The 17,901-nt window shown below is 43.8% G+C and overlaps 1 protein-coding gene across 1 annotated transcript in view; it reads left to right on the plus strand.

Annotated features, from left to right (window-relative positions):
* LOC139409918 (transmembrane protein 132D-like) overlaps positions 1-17,547 on the plus strand; it is a 39,197-nt gene extending 21,650 nt beyond the window's left edge. The window contains exons 3-9 of the mRNA XM_071155331.1: positions 6,580-6,723; positions 9,250-9,421; positions 10,724-10,867; positions 11,920-12,128; positions 14,344-14,641; positions 14,719-14,910; positions 16,090-17,547. Coding sequence (XP_071011432.1) covers positions 6,580-6,723; positions 9,250-9,421; positions 10,724-10,867; positions 11,920-12,128; positions 14,344-14,641; positions 14,719-14,910; positions 16,090-17,547 — 2,617 coding nt within the window. The remainder of the gene's footprint in view (positions 1-6,579; positions 6,724-9,249; positions 9,422-10,723; positions 10,868-11,919; positions 12,129-14,343; positions 14,642-14,718; positions 14,911-16,089) is intronic.
* Positions 17,548-17,901: the final 354 nt, after the last annotated feature.

Raw genomic sequence — 17,901 nt, forward strand, 5'->3', positions numbered from 1 at the left:
ATCATCTGAATGTTGTCTCCATCATCATCATCTGAATTATGTCCCCATCATCATCATCTGAATTCTGTACCCCCCATCATCATCATCTGAATGTTGTGCCCCCATCATCATCATCTGAATGTTGTGCCCCATCATCATCATCTGAATGTTGTCCCTACATAATCAGCTTCATCTGAATGTGTTCCCCCATCATCATCATCTGAATGTTGTCCCACCATCATCATCATCATCTGAATGTTTTCACCCATCAAAATCATCGGAATGTTGTCCCACCATCATCATCATCATCTGAATGTTGTCTCCATCATCATCATCTGAATGTTGTCCCCCATCATTATCATCTGAATTCTGGACCCCCATCATCATAATCTGAATGTTGTCCTCCCATCATCATCTGAATTTTGTCCCTACATCATCATCATCATCTGAATGTTGGGCCCCCATCATCATCATCATCTGAATTTTGTCCCCCCGTCATCATCATCTGAATGTTGTACCCTATCATCATCATCTGAATGTTGTCCCCCATCATCATCATCTGAATGTTGTCCCACCATCATCATCATCATCTGAATGTTGTCCTCCAACAAAATCATCTGAAAGTTGTCCCACCACCATCATCATCATCATCTGAATGTTGTCTCCATCATCATCATCTGAATGTTGTCCCCCTGCATCATCATCTGAATGTTGTGCCCCCATCCTCATCATCATCTGAATGTTGTCCCCCATCATCATCATCTGAATGTTGTGCCCCATCATCATCATCTGAAAATTGTCCCTACATCATCATCTTCATCTGAATGTTGCCCCCCACATAATCGACATGTTAATGTCATCTACATTTTGTTCCCCTATCAACATCATCTGAATGTTGTCCCCACATCATCATCTGAATTTTGTCCCCCCGTCATCATCATCTGAATGTTGTCCCCCATCATCATCATCTGAATGTTGTACCCCATCATCATCATCTGAATGTTGTTCCTACCTCATCATCTTCATCTGAATGTTGTCCCCCACATAATCATCATCATCATCTACATTTGGTCTCCCCATCATCATCATCTGAATGTTGTCCCCACATAATCATCTGAATGTTGTCCCCACATCATCATCATCATCATCTGTATGTTGTCCTCAATCATCATCATCTGAATGTTGTCCTCCCATCATAATCATCTGAATGTTGTTCCCCATCATCATCATCATCTGATTGTTGTCCCACCCTCATCATCATGATCTTAATGTTGTCCCCCATCATCATCATCTGAATATTGTCTTGCCATCATCATCATCATCTGAATGTTGTCCCACCATCATCATCATGATCTTAATGTTGTCCCCCATCATCATCACCATCTGAATGTTGTCCCCATCATCATCATCATCTGAATGTTGTACCACCATCATCATCATGATCTGAATGTTGTCCCCATCATCATTCTGAATATTGTCTCACCATCATCATCATCATCATTTGAATGTTGTCTCCCATCATCATCATCATCTGAATGTTGTCCCCCATCATCATCATGATCTGAATGTTGTCCCCATCATCATCATCATCATCATCATCATCTGAGTATTGTCCTCCCATCATCATCATCTGAATGTTGTTCCCCCGTCATCATCATCTGAATTTTGTGCCCCCATCATCATCATCATCTGAATGATGTCCCAACATCATCTTCATCATCTGAATGTTGTCCCCCCATATTCATCATCTGATTGTTGTCCCCCATCATCATCATCAACTAAATGTTGTCCTCCCTTCATCATCATCTTCTGAATGTTGTCCCCCATCATCATCATCATCTGAATGTTGTGCCCCCATCATCATCATCTGAGTGTTGTCCCCCCATCATCTTCATCATCTGAATGTTGTCCTCCTATATTCATCATCTGAATGTTGTACCCCATCATCATCATCTGAATGTTGTCCTCCCATCATCATCATCATCTGAATGTTGTCCTACATCATCATCATCATCTGAATGTTGTCCCACCATCATCATCATCTGATTGTTGTCCCCCCATCATCATCATCATCATCTCAATATTGTCCCCCATTATCATCATCATCATCTGAATGTTGTCCCACATTCATCATCATCATCTGAATGTTGTCCCACCATCAACATCATCATCTGAATGTTGTCCATCATCATCATCTGAATGTTGTCCATCATCATCATCTGAATGTTGTCCCAACACCATCATCATCATCATCTGAATGTTGTCCCAACACCATCTTCATCATCACCTGAATGTTGTCCCACCATCATCATCATCACCTGAATGTTGTCCCCCATCATCATCATCATCTGAATGTTGTCCCACCATCATCATCTTAATGTTGTCCCTCATGTCGTCATCGTCACAGAAAAGCATTGAAAAGTCCAATGACCTCAACAACAAAAAATTCCTTGATGAATTGTCCTTGGGGTTTCGCCTGCCAAATCAGTTCTGTTATAGTCACAGACATTATTTTAACAGTTTTAGAAACTTTAGAGTGTTTTATACCAATCATATGCATATCCTAGCTTCTGGGCCTCAGTAACAGGCAGTTTACTTTGGGCACCTCAGTCAACCAAACTTCCGAATACTGCCCCCTAGCCTTAAAAAGTTAAGCAACACCCTCTGTGTTAGACAAGTAACTTATCATCCACATTAGAGCAGGAGGTGTAAAGCCATAACACATATGTTTTTCCAGCAGCAGACTATGATCAATAATGTCAAAAGCTGCACTGAAGTCTTAGACAGACCCCACAATCATTTTATCATCAATTTCTCTCAGCCAATCATTGTCATTTGTGTAAGAGCTGTGCTTGTTGAGTGTCCTTTCCTATAATCATGCTGAAATTCTGTTGTCAATTTGTTTACTGTAAAATAGCATTGTATCTGGTCAAACAATGTTTCAGAAGTTTAGTAAGGGTTGGTAACAGGCTGATTGGTTGGCTACTTGAGCCAGTAAAGGGGGTTTTACTATTCTTGGGTAGCGGAATGACTTTAGCTTTCCTCCCGGCCTTTCCTCTAGGAGGGTTAAATTGAAGATGTGGCAAAATTGTCTGCTATTATCATCAGTAATCTAGATTGTCAGACTCTGGTGACTTTTCATTGTTGACAACCAACAATGTTTTTTTCACCTCTTCCACACTGACTTTACGGAATGCAAAGGTACAATTCTTGTCTTTCAAAATTTGATTCGATATACTTGGATGTGTAGTGTCAGCGTTTGTTGCTGGAATGTCATCCCTAAGTTTGGTTATCTTGCCAATGAAAAAGTTATTAAAGTAGTTGGCAATATCAGCGGGCTTTTTGATGAATGAGCCATCTGATTCAACAAATGAAGGAGCCGAGTTGGATTTTTTCCCCAGAATTTCATATAAGTTGCCCCAAAGCTTTTTACTATCATTCTTTATATAATGTATCTTTGTTTCCTAGTGTAGTTTATCTTTATTATATTTAGTCACATGATTTCTTAATTTGCAATATGTTTGCCAGTTGGGCTGCCAGACTTAATTGCCATACCTTTTACCTCATCACTCTCAACCAGACAATTTTAAAATTCCTCATCAATCCAAGGGGATTTAACAGTTTTTACAGTCATTTTCTTAATCGGTGCGTGCTTATTAGTAACTGGAATAAGTAGTTTCATAAATGCTTCAAGTGCAGCATCACAGACCAGCAAATATATTTTACATCATCAACATAAGAATCACTGCAAAACTTATTGGATGACCTCCTATACACTATATTAGTCCCAGCCTTTGGAACTTTGGTTTTCTTAGATGTGGCTATTATATTGTGATCACTACATCCTATGGATTTGGATACTGCTTTAAAGCAAATATCTGCAGCGTTAGTAAAAAATGTGATCAATACATGTTGATGATTTAATTCCTGTGCTGTTTGTAACTACCCTGGTAGGTTGACTGACAACCGGATCCAAGTTGCAGGCCCTGGTTACAGTTTGAAGTTTTTTCCTGAGTGGGCAGCTTGATAATAGCTAGTCAATATATAAATCACCCAGAAAATGTACTTCTGTTGATATCACGTACATTATCAAGCATTTCACACATATTATCCAGATAGAGACTGTTAGCACTTGGTGGTCTATAGCAGCTTCCCACAAGAATGGGCTTCAGGTGAGGCAGATGAACCTGTAGCCATATTACAACAATATTTAACATTAGATCATCTCTAAGCTTTACAGGAATGTGGTTCTGAATATAGACCGCAACACTGCCTCTGTTGGCATTTCTGTCTTTTCGGTAGATGTTATAACCTTGTCACTCTGTGAAAAGGGTTCTACATGGAATCCAAAAGGGTTCTACCTGGAACGAAACAGGTTCTAGCAGGAACCTACCAGGAACCTAAAAGGGTTCCCAGGAACCCTTGAAGGTTCTAGATAGCACCTTTTTTTTATAAGAGTGTACAATCAAACTGGTGGAAGAAACATGTAGAGCTTCCTCTAGGTTGATCTTTGACCAACCATCTTTGACCAACCACCATGTTTTGATGTGAATGTGTGTTATGTGAGAGTTTGCCTGAAGGCAACTTTAGAATCTGAGCCTTGTGCTGACTATGTCAGGCTGCTATCATTATCTGAGTCTCTCAGGTGATCCTCAGATAGCTCCACCTCCCCTGCAGCAGTCAATCATGGTTCAATAACACTCAAACAGATTCTGCTGTTGAGATCACCTAAAGTGTTCCCCTTAAGTAGACTGTGAATTTATGTGTGCATGTCATTTGACCTGTGTGTGTATGTGTGTGTTAACTGACCTGTGTGTTTGTGTGTGTGTGTATGTGTGTGTTAACTGACCTGTGTGTGTGTGTTAACTGACCTGTGTGTGTGTGTGTTTATGTGTGTGTTAACTGACCTGTATGTGTGTGTTAACTGACCTGTGTGTGTGTATGTGCGTGTTAACTGACCTATGTGTGTGTTAACTGACGTGTGTGTGTGTGTGTGTTAACTGAGCTATGTGTGTGTTTACTGACCTATGTGTGTGTGTATGTGTGTGCTAACTGAGATATGTGTGTGTGTTAACTGACCTGTGTGTGTGTGTTTATGTGTGTGTTAACTGACCTGTGTGTGTGTGTTAACTGACCTGTGTGTGTGTGTGTTTATGTGTGTGTTAACTGACCTGTATGTGTGTGTTAACTGACCTGTGTGTGTATGTTAACTGACCTGTGTGTGTGTGTTAACTGACCTGTGTGTTTGTGTGTGTGTGTATGTGTGTGTTAACTGACCTGTGTGTGTGTGTTAACTGACCTGTGTGTGTGTGTGTTTATGTGTGTGTTAACTGACCTGTATGTGTGTGTTAACTGACCTGTGTGTGTATGTGTGTGTTAACTGACCTATGTGTGTGTATTAACTGACATGTGTGTGTGTGTGTGTTTGTGTGTGTGTGTGTGTGTGTTAACTGAGATATGTGTGTGTATGTGTGTGTTAACTGAGATATGTGTGTGTGTATGTGTGTGTTAACTGAACTGTGTGTTTGTGTGTGTGTGTATGTGTGTGTTAACTGACCTGTGTGTGTGTGTTAACTGACCTGTGTGTGTGTGTGTGTTTATGTGTGTGTTAACTGACCTGTATGTGTGTGTTAACTGACCTGTGTGTGTGTATGTGTGTGTTAACTGACCTATGTGTGTGTATTAACTGACGTGTGTGTGTGTGTTAACTGAGCTATGTGTGTGTTTACTGACCTATGTGTGTGTGTATGTGTGTGTTAACTGAGATATGTGTGTGTGTTAACTGACCTGTGTGTGTGTGTTAACTGACCTGTGTGTGTGAGTGTTTATGTGTGTGTTAACTGACCTGTGTGTGTGTGTTAACTGACCTGTGTGTGTGTGTGTTTATGTGTGTGTTAATTGACCTGTATGTGTGTGTTAACTGACCTGTGTGTGTGTGTTAACTGACCTGTGTGTTTGTGTGTGTGTGTATGTGTGTGTTAACTGACCTGTGTGTGTGTGTTAACTGACCTGTGTGTGTGTGTGTGTGTGTTTATGTGTGTGTTAACTGACCTGTATGTGTGTGTTAACTGACCTGTGTGTGTGTTAACTGACCTGTGTGTTTGTGTTTGTGTGTATGTGTGTGTTAACTGACCTGTGTGTGTGTGTTAACTGACCTGTGTGTGTGTGTGTTTATGTGTGTGTTAACTGACCTATGTGTGTGTGTTAACTGACCTGTGTGTGTGTGTATGTGTGTGTTAACTGACCTGTGGGTGTGTATTAACTGACCTGTGTGTGTGTATGTGTTTATGTGTGTGTTAACTGACCTGTATGTGTGTGTTAACTGACCTGTGTGTGTGTGTGTTAACTGACCTGTGTGTTTGTGTGTGTGTGTATGTGTGTGTTAACTGACCTGTGTGTGTGTGTTAACTGACCTGTGTGTGTGTGTGTTTATGTGTGTGTTAACTGACCTGTATGTGTGTGTTAACTGACCTATGTGTGTGTGTTAACTGACCTGTGTGTGTGTGTATGTGTGTGTTAACTGACCTGTGGGTGTGTATTAACTGACCTGTGTGTGTGTATGCGTGTGTTAACTGACCTGTGTGTGTCTATGTGTTCCAGAGCCACAGTGAGGAAGGGCATGTCGTTCAGTACAGCGAGGCCCAGTGACTCAGCCTTATGGGACATCGCCCTGGAACCTGGCAGAAGGGGCGCAAATACCATCTCTGTCGTGTGTCAGAGGAAGACCACCAATCCCGGGAAAAGGTGTGTAGCCCTTCATTTTCCTCAAACATCCTGAGTTTTGTAGGTTCTCTTAAATCTTACCAATGGCCGTCCTTTGTCATGTTCTTACTGGTATGAGAAGTGTGAGATTATTGATGTATAGCATTTGTCAGAAGAGAAAGGTAGAAGAAACAAACAGGTTGTTTCTTATAGATTTCCAGATTCTCAGAATTCTCTTTGTTAAAATGTCAGGAAGAAGAACAGATTGCAATTCTAGGACTTGATCGAGGGAAAAAACTAATTAATTTCATCAGTTGCCTTGTTGGTGTGGTCCCAGCAGCTGTGCAGACTGCCGTTTATTGTGTGGAGCAGATCTGTTACATTGTGATTAATCACTCTCCTTGTAAATAGACTGAAGTGACTATTCAGTACTTTTGAACTGATAGATGTGGTACAGCTGCACTGATATTTGCTTAAGGCACTTATTTCCCTGGTTTCTATAAGATGTTATACGTAAATTGGGCCCAGAGTTTTCCCTGGTTAGGTCATGTGATCAGGAAAAACTCTGGGCCCTAGTTATAATCTCATGGAATATGGGCCAGTTTCCGGGACAGAGATCAAGCCTAGTCCTGGACTAAAAAGCATTCCTCAATGGAGAAATAGACTGTAGCACTAATCTGTGTCCGGGAAACCTGCTCTGTAACTACAAGGAATAACATACAGTAGATGACAATGTCAATCAGTTGTTTGTAAGGCTCTTTGAGATTATCATGATATCAGTAATAACTTTAGTAATCCTCCTGTCTATCGCAGTGGGGGAGGGATCAACTGTGTTGATATGAACAGTCTAGAATATTTCTCCATGATTTCACTGACGGGGTGGTGACAGGTAAACAACTTCTCCCTCAACATCAGCAAATCAAAGGAGCATCTTTATCAACGGGGCCGCATTGGAGATGGTCAAAATCTTAAAGTTCCTCGGCGTACACATTTCCGAGGAGGTGAAATGGCCAAACCACACGGCACCTCAAGATGCTGAAGAAATCTGGCCTGTCCTCGAGGGCCATCACAGTGTTCTACAGGAGCACCATTGAGAGCATAGTGTCAGGCTGCATCACAGCCTTGTACGACAACTCCACCGCCAAATGACCGCAAGGCGCTAAAGAGGGTGGTACTCTCAGCCGAACGCACCATTGGATGCACACTGCCTGCCCTCCACGACACCTACAACACCACATGTTGCAGGAAGGCCAAGAAGATCATCAGGGACCCCAGCCACCCGGGCCATGCCCTGTTCTTCCCGTTTCCGTCACTTAGATGCGGGCAGTAAAGGAACATCACGGCAGAAACTGTAAGACTGGCCAAAAGCTTCTACCCCCAGACCATCAGGCTGCTGAATAGCCACCACTAGTCAGCACAGCGTCAATGATGTCAACATGGACAATTATGTGGTGCTATCACAACACTTCCTGATCCAGATGGAAAAACACACCTCTGCCCAGCAACCTCCTAGCACATACCATCCCCCTTAGACAAACACACACACACACACACACACACACACACATACACTCCAACCCGGCTCAGCGCGCCGCCTGTCCGGCCCACTTATCTGTAATCATCAGTAATCCTCAGTGCGTTATCCGGGCTTAACCGCTGGCTGGCACATTCCGGGCCAGATAAGGAGTGCAGATATTCCAAGTCCTGGCAGCGGTATTAACCAGTGAACAGACCAGTGAACACCCAGAGGGGTCGGCAGAAGTGACCCCCCTACCCACCCCAGCACTCTGAAACTGATGATAAGACCACAGATTTACAAGCTACGACCCCCAAAGCCCCTATAGAGGGTTTCCAGGAAAAAGAGGTGGAATTACCACCTCTTTCTCCTCAATTCCTGTGCTGAAGTAATTGAGTGGAATATGGTGAAAATGTTCCTGTCCAAACTCTTTTATTGATGAATAAGTATACATGTATGTAGAGCAAAGCTATCTCGAGGTCTAAGCTGAAGAGGCTGAAAAAAGTTTGGGGAGGGGGATTGATCTGTGGGCCTGATCCGAGAATGAAAGAGAGATGGACTAGAGATGGAGAAGAGATGGAGGAGACAAATGGACAGATGAGGAAGGAGGGAGATATTGAGGAGAGAAGATGAAGAGAGCAGGAGGGAGGGAGACAGTGAATAATACAACACAGTAAACCAACACAGTATCCTACTGACAGCACCAAGGACAACCATTAAGGACATCCACACATCTGTTGTCTAGCAACTGCTTGACCAAACAGAGTGTTCTGAACACCCTTCCCCTCCCCCGCCACCAGTTTCCCATCTCTGTAGTACATGTACAGTAAGTAAGCAAGGTTAAGGTCAGATTATGATCATTTTATAATAACACTGTGGGTTTGAATGTGCATGTTAGATATAAGAGGGTCTTGTTGTTCTTGATTGCAGCATACATCTTGATTATTGCAGTATTCATGTCCATTCATGAGCTGTGACACACTGTATTGAGTGGTACAGTGAATATCAGTAGGATGAAGAATGTGAATGTAACTGTATTTCTGGATTGACAGGGGTCTGTTGGAGGTCTTGCAGCTTGACTTTGAGACCAAGGAGTTGACTGAGCAACAATTGGAGAGCCAGATAATCACATGGCATTTGGAAACAGGACACATTAAGGATGTTGGCATCATGAAGATCTATACCACCCAGAGAGACTACGTAGGCCTGACACCACTGGTCATGGTGAGGAGCATGTGTGCGTGCCTTTTATGTGTGTGCACGTGTGCCATTTTATTTGTATGCGTGCATGTACCTGTGTGCAGATGCACCTGGGTTTGTATGACACAGCAGTAGTTGCATTAACAGTAACACCACCACTTTATTCTCCCTGCAGCGTGTCTGTAAGTTGAATTACAGTCTTGCTGGATGGGCAATTAAGTACTGTGTGGGTCTACTGTAAATGTATGTCTATTGTACTCTCATCTGGTTTGATGTTTTATGGAGGAGACGTTGGCTATAAAATAACAATAACGTGTGTGTACATGATTGAGAGAGCCCTGGAGAGGGGGATGTCAGGGGGGTGCCGATGTGTTCATTGTTGTACAGCTGAATGCCAGCTGTATTGGCCTCTAGCTTTGATAACATCAGGGCTGTTCTGGCCCAGGTCACACTCTCCTTCAATGTTAATGCAGTTGACGTTCATTGAGGATCAAACAGCCCTCATAGGGAGGAATGAAACATCTTTATAACAAAGCCACAATGCTTTATACAATTTTTCCAAATGTACAAGTACAAGGTATAGATCTGGTTTGTCAGAAGATGGTTTTACCACCTGTGTACTTGTGACAGGAATTAATCCCTTTTTCAAAGCGGTGTTGGTACTACAAATCCCATAGGGATTGCTTCAGTACATTAGATCTGTACAATACAATACAATACAATACAATACAATACAATACAACTTTATTGTACTGGTAGTCAGTTTTGGTGACTTTCTGAATTGCGGTCAGCAGCTGTTATGCTGTGCTGCTGAGTTCAGAATGACTTACAGGCTGCCCTGCAACATCTGTCAAGAGCTGCAGTTAAATCTACATCAGCTGGGCCATACAGTCATCAGCCACTGTATCAACCCCCACGCCTCATAGATTAGAACCAATATTATTAGAGAGTATCATGGCCAGAAAACACTTTAAAACCCATGTTCAAAGAGGGGTTATAGAGCTATAAAAGAGAACTTATCAGCCGTAGACCAACCTTGATTTGTCCATTTATGTTTAGGAGGTAAGCAGTTGAACATATGCACAGACTTAACTGTACAAGGAAGTGGGTGAGTGCGGGTTCATGTAATTGTATGATTGTGCATTTGTGTGTGCGTTCATGCGAGTGTGTGTACATGTGCATGCCAATCTTTGTGTAAATGTGTGTGGGTGTGTATGTGTGTTCTTGTGTGCATGCATGCTTACATGTGAATGCCCAGTTTTGAATGTGAGTGTGTGGTTAAATGCCTGCCTCACACAGTCACTCTGTCCCGTCTGTCCCCTGTAGGACAGTGATGTGATGAACACAGCTGTTCTGACTGGTAAGAAAGTGTCTGCCCCAGTCAGGACTCTGGCTGTGGAGGCTGACGGCACTGTCACCGATGTCACCAACTATACCAACTGTAGGTCCACTGACGAGAACGTGCTGAAGGTACAGCTTTGGAAGCCCTGTTCCAATGTTTTTAATCAATGTTTTTCTCTACAGTTGTAGGATCTTAATTTGATCACCTTGTTGCAGGAGAACTTTCCTACAATGCAGGACAATTAAAACTTGTAGTGTATTTGAGGTTTAAAAAGGCTGCTGAAGTTTATAATTTCCACTTTGTAATTTCAGACTTGATTTTCCCTTACGAAAAACGTATCAACCCCTACAAAAATGTCCATGAATTATAATCCACATGATAATTAACATGTCCTGTTGCTGCAGGATTATTTTCCTACTGCAGCGAACTGGCTCAAATTGAGATTCTTTATCTACGTATCTGTATGTTGCAAGAGAACAAGACAAACATCCTTATGACTATCATATTCAGAATCATTCAGAGACCATAATATAAATCATACTTGCATGTGAAATGCATGTTATTAGAGCAGATCTCATGGAGCCAAGGGCATAGGGACTTTACTCCAATAAGAGAGAGAGAGACGGAGAGATGAAAAGAGACAGCGAGGGGGCGAGACAGACAGAGACAGACAGAGAGAGAGAGGGTGACAGAGAGAGAGAGAGAGGGAAACAGAGATAGAGAGAGAACATTTACATAGCAATTTTTGAAAAAGCTAGATAAAGAGCGGGAGATACACATACACACAATAGCAATATGATGGTTCAACTGCATGCTCTTTCTTTCTTCTGTCTCTATCAGCACTTAGATTGATAAATCTTAGATGGCTGAGGGCTAGATCAAATCCGGGCCGCATAAGATCTGCGTTATAACACAATTGAAAATGTTACAGTAATTTCCGATTGAACCGACATATGCAGCGGAAACATTTTAATCGCACTCTAATGTGGATACTCGGCGGCCCAGATTGAATCTAACCGAAGCCTATGTGACAATGGGCACAGGGACCTCAAATGACAAAGAAATTAATGGGGCTAGTACATTATGGGCAAGTAGACTTCAGCTTGCTATCCACGTCACAATACTCCTCATGAAGAGGATGTGTTATTTAATAGCTCAGCATCCCCCTGTGTCCCCCCAGGTGTCGGATCGTTGTGACTATGTGTTTGTTAATGGGAAGGAGACGAGGGGGAGGATGAGGATGGTGCTCAACTTCACCTACAGCTACCTGAGTGCCCAACTGGAGATGAGTGTGTGGATGCCCCGCCTCCCCCTGCTTATCGACATAGCCAACCCCGAACTCAGCCAGATCAAGGGCTGGAGAGTCCCCGTGGCCGCCGGCACCAAGAGGTATGGTTTTGCTTTAAATAATAACTCTCCACATACCAATGTTGGCCACATACCAATGTAAGCCTTTGTCAATACTATTTAGAAATCCACAGAGAGAGCTGATTAGAGAGCTGATGCCAAGACCTGCTGTAGCAAGGCTGGAGTTTGGCAATCATGAAGGATTCAAAGAAGGATTTGATTGACAGTTTGTTTGCACAAAACTTAATAACAAATCATCACAAGAGCCACTAGTAGTGACCCACTGCATAGTGACAAAGGATGAAATCCAAAACCATTATTTGACAAATCTAAGTAGGAGTCCTAAAGCGTGTTTGTTTAGAAGCCTCATAGACTAGAGCTGTGCTGTTCAGACAGATAAATGATTCCAATAATACAGTAGGTACTATGATAGAGAGGGTAGGGAATAGAAATCTTCCAGTTTATCAGCCTTGACTAATGCATGTTGCTGTACTCTGTCGTGTCTTTGGCTATGCCGGATTAAGTGATATGACATGCTATTCTATAAAATAATTTATCCGTAATTAATATCACCTGATTGAGCTTATCATCTAAATGTAATTAACTAGAGAGTCGGACACCCAAAATAATATTTATAGAGCTGTTATCTTCCGAATAAACTCTTAAAGACCTAGTAATATTTTACATCAATAGCAGTCAATATCAATCGCCATCTTAATTCAGTCTCATCTGAAAGTTGTAAATTCTTTTATCTGCACGAACCCTGGCTAACAAGTTGAATCAGCAATACAAAATTGGGTTTAATTATTTATTTACTAAATACCTAACTAATCACACAGACTTACACATACACACAATTAATCATAACTTGATTACAAATTACATCATAAAGGAAAACGTCCCTAGCGGGCGGAACAGATATGACAGCTGGTTACACAAAAGAAAATGGTCTGGGTTGAGAGAAGGAGCGGGAAGACTGAGGAACAAAGGGTAGAAGCTGGGCTATCGTAAATATAGTATCTTATGCATTCTAAATTACCGGCCATTTGGAAAAGGAAAATGCAATAAATATTTACTCTGAGCTGCGCTTCAGTAGGTTGGTGGTAGATGGGAAGGCCGTGTTGCCAAACCGAGTCCTTTGTCCTTTAAAGAATGTCTCTGGTGGTCAATTGTTATACGTTGTAATAACGTCGTTGTGTGGTAGACGGGATACTCTGTCTGTCCCTTCCTAACCTGCGTTTGCAGCAGGGGTTGCTAACTCAACGGCTAGGAGGTATCACTTCTGTAGTGAATACGAGTTCAAAGTTCATACCATTCGCAACCAAAGCTCACGCTGATGTTGGCTTCGTTCTGTAGTTATTATCTGAACCAGTCTGACATAGGACCGTCGTCCTTCATCCCCGGAACAGGAAGTTATGTCGTCTTCAAGGCTTTATATAGGAAGGGAGAAAAGGGGTGTGTTTCATAGTTTACAACCTCTGTCTCTTCACGTGGGTGGGCTACTGAGTGAGCAGCCCTATCTGATGAAAACCTACATCTCACATTTTAGAAGCTAAAATCACATTTCATCCCATCACAAATAATTTTATATTCAAACATTTAAATTGAACAACAATTCCATGTGAATCCGATAACTCTGATGTGTAGACTTTCCACTGTAGAGTTTATGTCATCTTATCATTGATGAGAAAGTCTCAGATGACAACCGAACTGACATCATATTCATTAAGTACCACCGCATATGTTCAATTGTTCGGATTACCAGAATATAGTTAATTTCCCCCCACCTACTGATGTTCACAGAATCTCTATGTTTACCAAGGGTTTTGCAAATGTAACCTCAGTAGAGTAGAGAGAGGAAATAGGGGGGAAGAGGTATTTATGACTGTCATAAACCTACCCCCCAGGCCAACGTCATGACAACTCTATAATAATAATCTATCATCACATCACTGTTAGTTACATTAGTGTGTTATTCCCCGTAGAAGGGACATAGACTTGCTCTCAGAAAACAGGACAGGGTCTCACTCAATACTGAGCGTCTTACCGCTGCCTGGTTCTTAGTCAATACACTGAGGTGGATGGATGGATTGTGTAGGGTGTTGTTGTTTTCTCTGGAGCTACACTGTATGTTTGCATGGTTATTGTTGGTGTCAGAGATAGCTACCCAAACCCATTCAACTCTCAGATTGTTCTTGAACGTCTTCCAGCTGACAGTTTTCTCGTAAGAGTATACAATTAAGTGTTGTTTTCTCAGGACCAGCTGGGACAGTGAGGAAGAGGAGGAGATAAGGAAGAGCAGAGGCTGCATGCTACAGTACCAACACACCGTGGTCAGGGTGCTCACACCCTTTGTTGCCGAGCCGTCGGACCCATCTCCAGACCCCATTATAGGGGGATTGGGGGGGTCTCTGGAGACTTTCCTGGGGCCAGACTGGCAGGTGGATGTCACCAGGCTGGTGCGCTACTCTCTCAGGGTGGGAGACCAATCTATAGCCAGACTACATGCTGGGACAGTACTGCAGGGACGCGCTGCAGGGACCACCACTCTACAGGTAATGTGTGTATGTTTGTGTGTGTGCATGTGTGTGTTTGTTTGTGTGTATTCTAATGTGTGTGTATAATGTTGCAGGTGATGTCTCCTCTGTCTGACTCGATCCTGGCTGAGCGGATGGTCAGGGTTCTGGAAGACAAAGTGAGTGTGACAGAGCTGGGAGTGCAGCTGGTCTCTGGCCTCTCTCTGTCCCTCCAGCTCAGCCCAGGGAGAAACATGGCCATCATTGCCACGGCTGCAATACAGGAAGTCATGCAGAGACCCAAACAGGTAAATAGACAAATTATGTAATATCAAACCTGATTCAAAACTATTATACAAAATAAAGTACATCCGAAGAACAAGCCCCAACTTCACATTGTGCCATTCTGAAGCTGAGGGGGGAATGATTAGCAATAGTGGAAAACCTGTACCCTAAAAGCTCTTCACATATATTTAGCAAGAAAATAATAAATTTCACAGTGAATAACAGTAACCTGCTAGCCTAGCAGCATGTGGTTTGTCCCTGCGATTCCTGTGTGTGTGAGTTAATAGTGTCCACAGCTCAGGACTGTAGTACTGTGGCCACGCTGTGAGCCAGACAGAGTGCATGGACGCAGTTTAACAGCTCACACATTAGCCGTGGCAGCATGCCCATTCAAAAACACTTCCCAAACTGTGAGTGGGGATACCATTAGGCAGTAGTCCAGACTCTATAACCAGCAGTATGACAGCCATGTGCTGCCAGGGGCCTGGCCAATCGCTAATTTGACCCAGTCAATACTCAACCTATTAGAACGGAGTTAGTGCACATGCCCATTTGTTTCTATGATGGGTCATGTACAGTACAATTCCAAGCTATGCAAATGTATTTCACCTCAGAATATAGGCCATGCCTCTGGCTTCAATCGTTCATTATCAGCTAACAGCTCTATGGTTCTATTGGACTGACTGTGGTGGGAGTAATTCATTTACATTGCACCCTCTGGTGGCTAGTGCTAATGGTTTGAATTCTCCATCTATACTGATATTGATCCCCTGTGGTTAAATTGAGTTTCACGCCATGATGTGATAGGACTGTGGTCTGTGATACAATAGCCCCCAAGCTAATTATAGTGAGATTAACAGAGGCAATTCTTAGATACCGACAAAATTAGGGATTAGCTATCATGTCAACCCAATGGACAAAACGCTAATGCAGGAATTGAAATAACTGTGTAATTGTGAATCATTGGGTTGCATGAGAATCCTGTGGAAATATGCTAAATCCTATCAGCTCCTGCTTTACCACCTACTTTTATGCATTAACACATCTATTTATGAGAGGGAATATTTGGAAATTAATTGATGTTCTGTATGTCTGACCCTCTGCACATGGAGAGAATATTGATTTCCTGATTGTATTTTGACCTATTTTAGATAATTCCAAGCCCTCTCCTTATCCTGTCTCTGTGTTATTTCCGTGTTTAGGAGGCAATGGTCAGCTGCTGGATCCAGTTCAGTGACGGCTCAGTGACCCCTCTGGACCTCTTTGACCGCAGCGTCTACTCCCTGACTGTGACCTCTGGGGACAAGAGTGTGGCGACCGTGCGCCGGACCCCCCAGTCAGCATTTGTGGTGGCGGAGGGTGAGGGTCAGGGGGCGCTGGTGAAAGCTGAGCTGAGGATCTGTGAGGAGTGCCAGAAGTCTAAGAGGAAGAGCAAGCTGGTGGTGGGCAATGGGCTTCTTAAGGTCACTTTCCAGAAAGGCAGCAGGATGGACGGAGGGGTCACTGGTGGTGGTGCTACTGGCTATGGCAGTGAAGGTTCAGAGTCAGAGGTAGAGCCTGAGCCAGTCGTGACATCACCACGGGAACTCACGCCAGTTGTGACCTCACCACGGGCTCTGATCGAGGGGGACGGAGACAGACGCTCGTTCAGGAGCACCGTGCCAGACTGCCAGGACAGCACTGAAACTGATGTCACCACGTCAACAGCCAGGGATCAGCAAGCTGCTGGAGGTGGCATTTCTACCATCAGAGAGGGCATCAGCTGCAGCACCACCAACACTGACAGTAGTACCACCACCAGGGGAAAACCTGGCACGGACAAACCTCAGGTGTCTGGCAGACCTGGCAGGGACAGAAGCCTGGGCAGAGGACAGGAGCTGAGGAGAGACTGGCGGAACGTGGTGGAAAACCCCAACCAGAAGAAAGAGATGCCCAAAGCAGAGGCACCACCCCAGAAAGAGCAGCCCAAGCCGCCCCAGATGGTGGAGAGTGACCTGTTGAAGACGTTCAAAGCCATGTCAGACCTGGAGATTGGCATCTTCGCGCTGGTGGGAGTCTCTGTCCTTGCTATCCTCGCCTTCCTGCTCAACTGCGCCTCCTATAATTTCTGCTTCCGGGTCAACAAGACCCCCGTCCAGGGCAACCCAGACCCCAACGGCCCCAAGGAGCACAGGCACGACTGGGTGTGGCTGGGGACCAGCACAGGGCCAGCGCCGGACAACCCACCCCAGGTCTCCACCATCAAACGGGAGAACCACGGCTCTATTGAGTCCCACTGCAGCCTGCAGAGACAATGCTCCACAGATAGCCACAGGGCTCTGGAGAGCAGCCTGAGTATGAGTGCTATCCCAGAGAGGACTACCACCTTGGGTAGAAGGAGCAGCTCCCAGCAGGTTCCCACCCTGGACCCCATGGCTCTGGGTTCAGCCACCCTCCTGGCCAAGCCAACCCGCAGCGATCCACTCCACTCCCCCACCAGCAAGAGGAATCAGGTCCAGTTCACCACCTTCACCACACTGGACGTTAAGCACTTGGCTGCCCTGAAGAGGAACGGAGTGGACTTTAACTGGGCCAGTCAGGCTGGGGGAGCTGGGGAGCCTAAGGGGCCTCTACCTGACATGCTATGGCCTGTAGTCACACCCCTGGGCCAACCACAGTGATACTTCAAATGGGTTCTGTGTGTGTGTGTGTGTGTGTGTGTGTGTGTGTGTGTGTGTGTGTGTGTGTGTGCGTGCGTGCGTGCGTGCGTGCGTGCGTGCGTGCGTGCGTGTGTGTGTGTGTGTGTGTGTGTTCTGAACCTGTTTAAGTGTTTAAATGTGTACAACTTAGTGAGGATACACTTTCTCGTACACATAGAGTATACACATATTAATAGGTGTAAGGTCTCTTCCTTTCCATTAAGTCACACACATGACCAAATTACCAAATTAATGACCAGACCTCATTAATACGGGATGGTGAAAAGTGTTGTATGCTTATAACTGTAAATAATGTACTGTATATTTCTACAGATA

The sequence above is a fragment of the Oncorhynchus clarkii genome, chromosome 5, assembly GCF_045791955.1.
Source record: "Oncorhynchus clarkii lewisi isolate Uvic-CL-2024 chromosome 5, UVic_Ocla_1.0, whole genome shotgun sequence".
Lineage (NCBI taxonomy): Eukaryota > Metazoa > Chordata > Actinopteri > Salmoniformes > Salmonidae > Oncorhynchus > Oncorhynchus clarkii.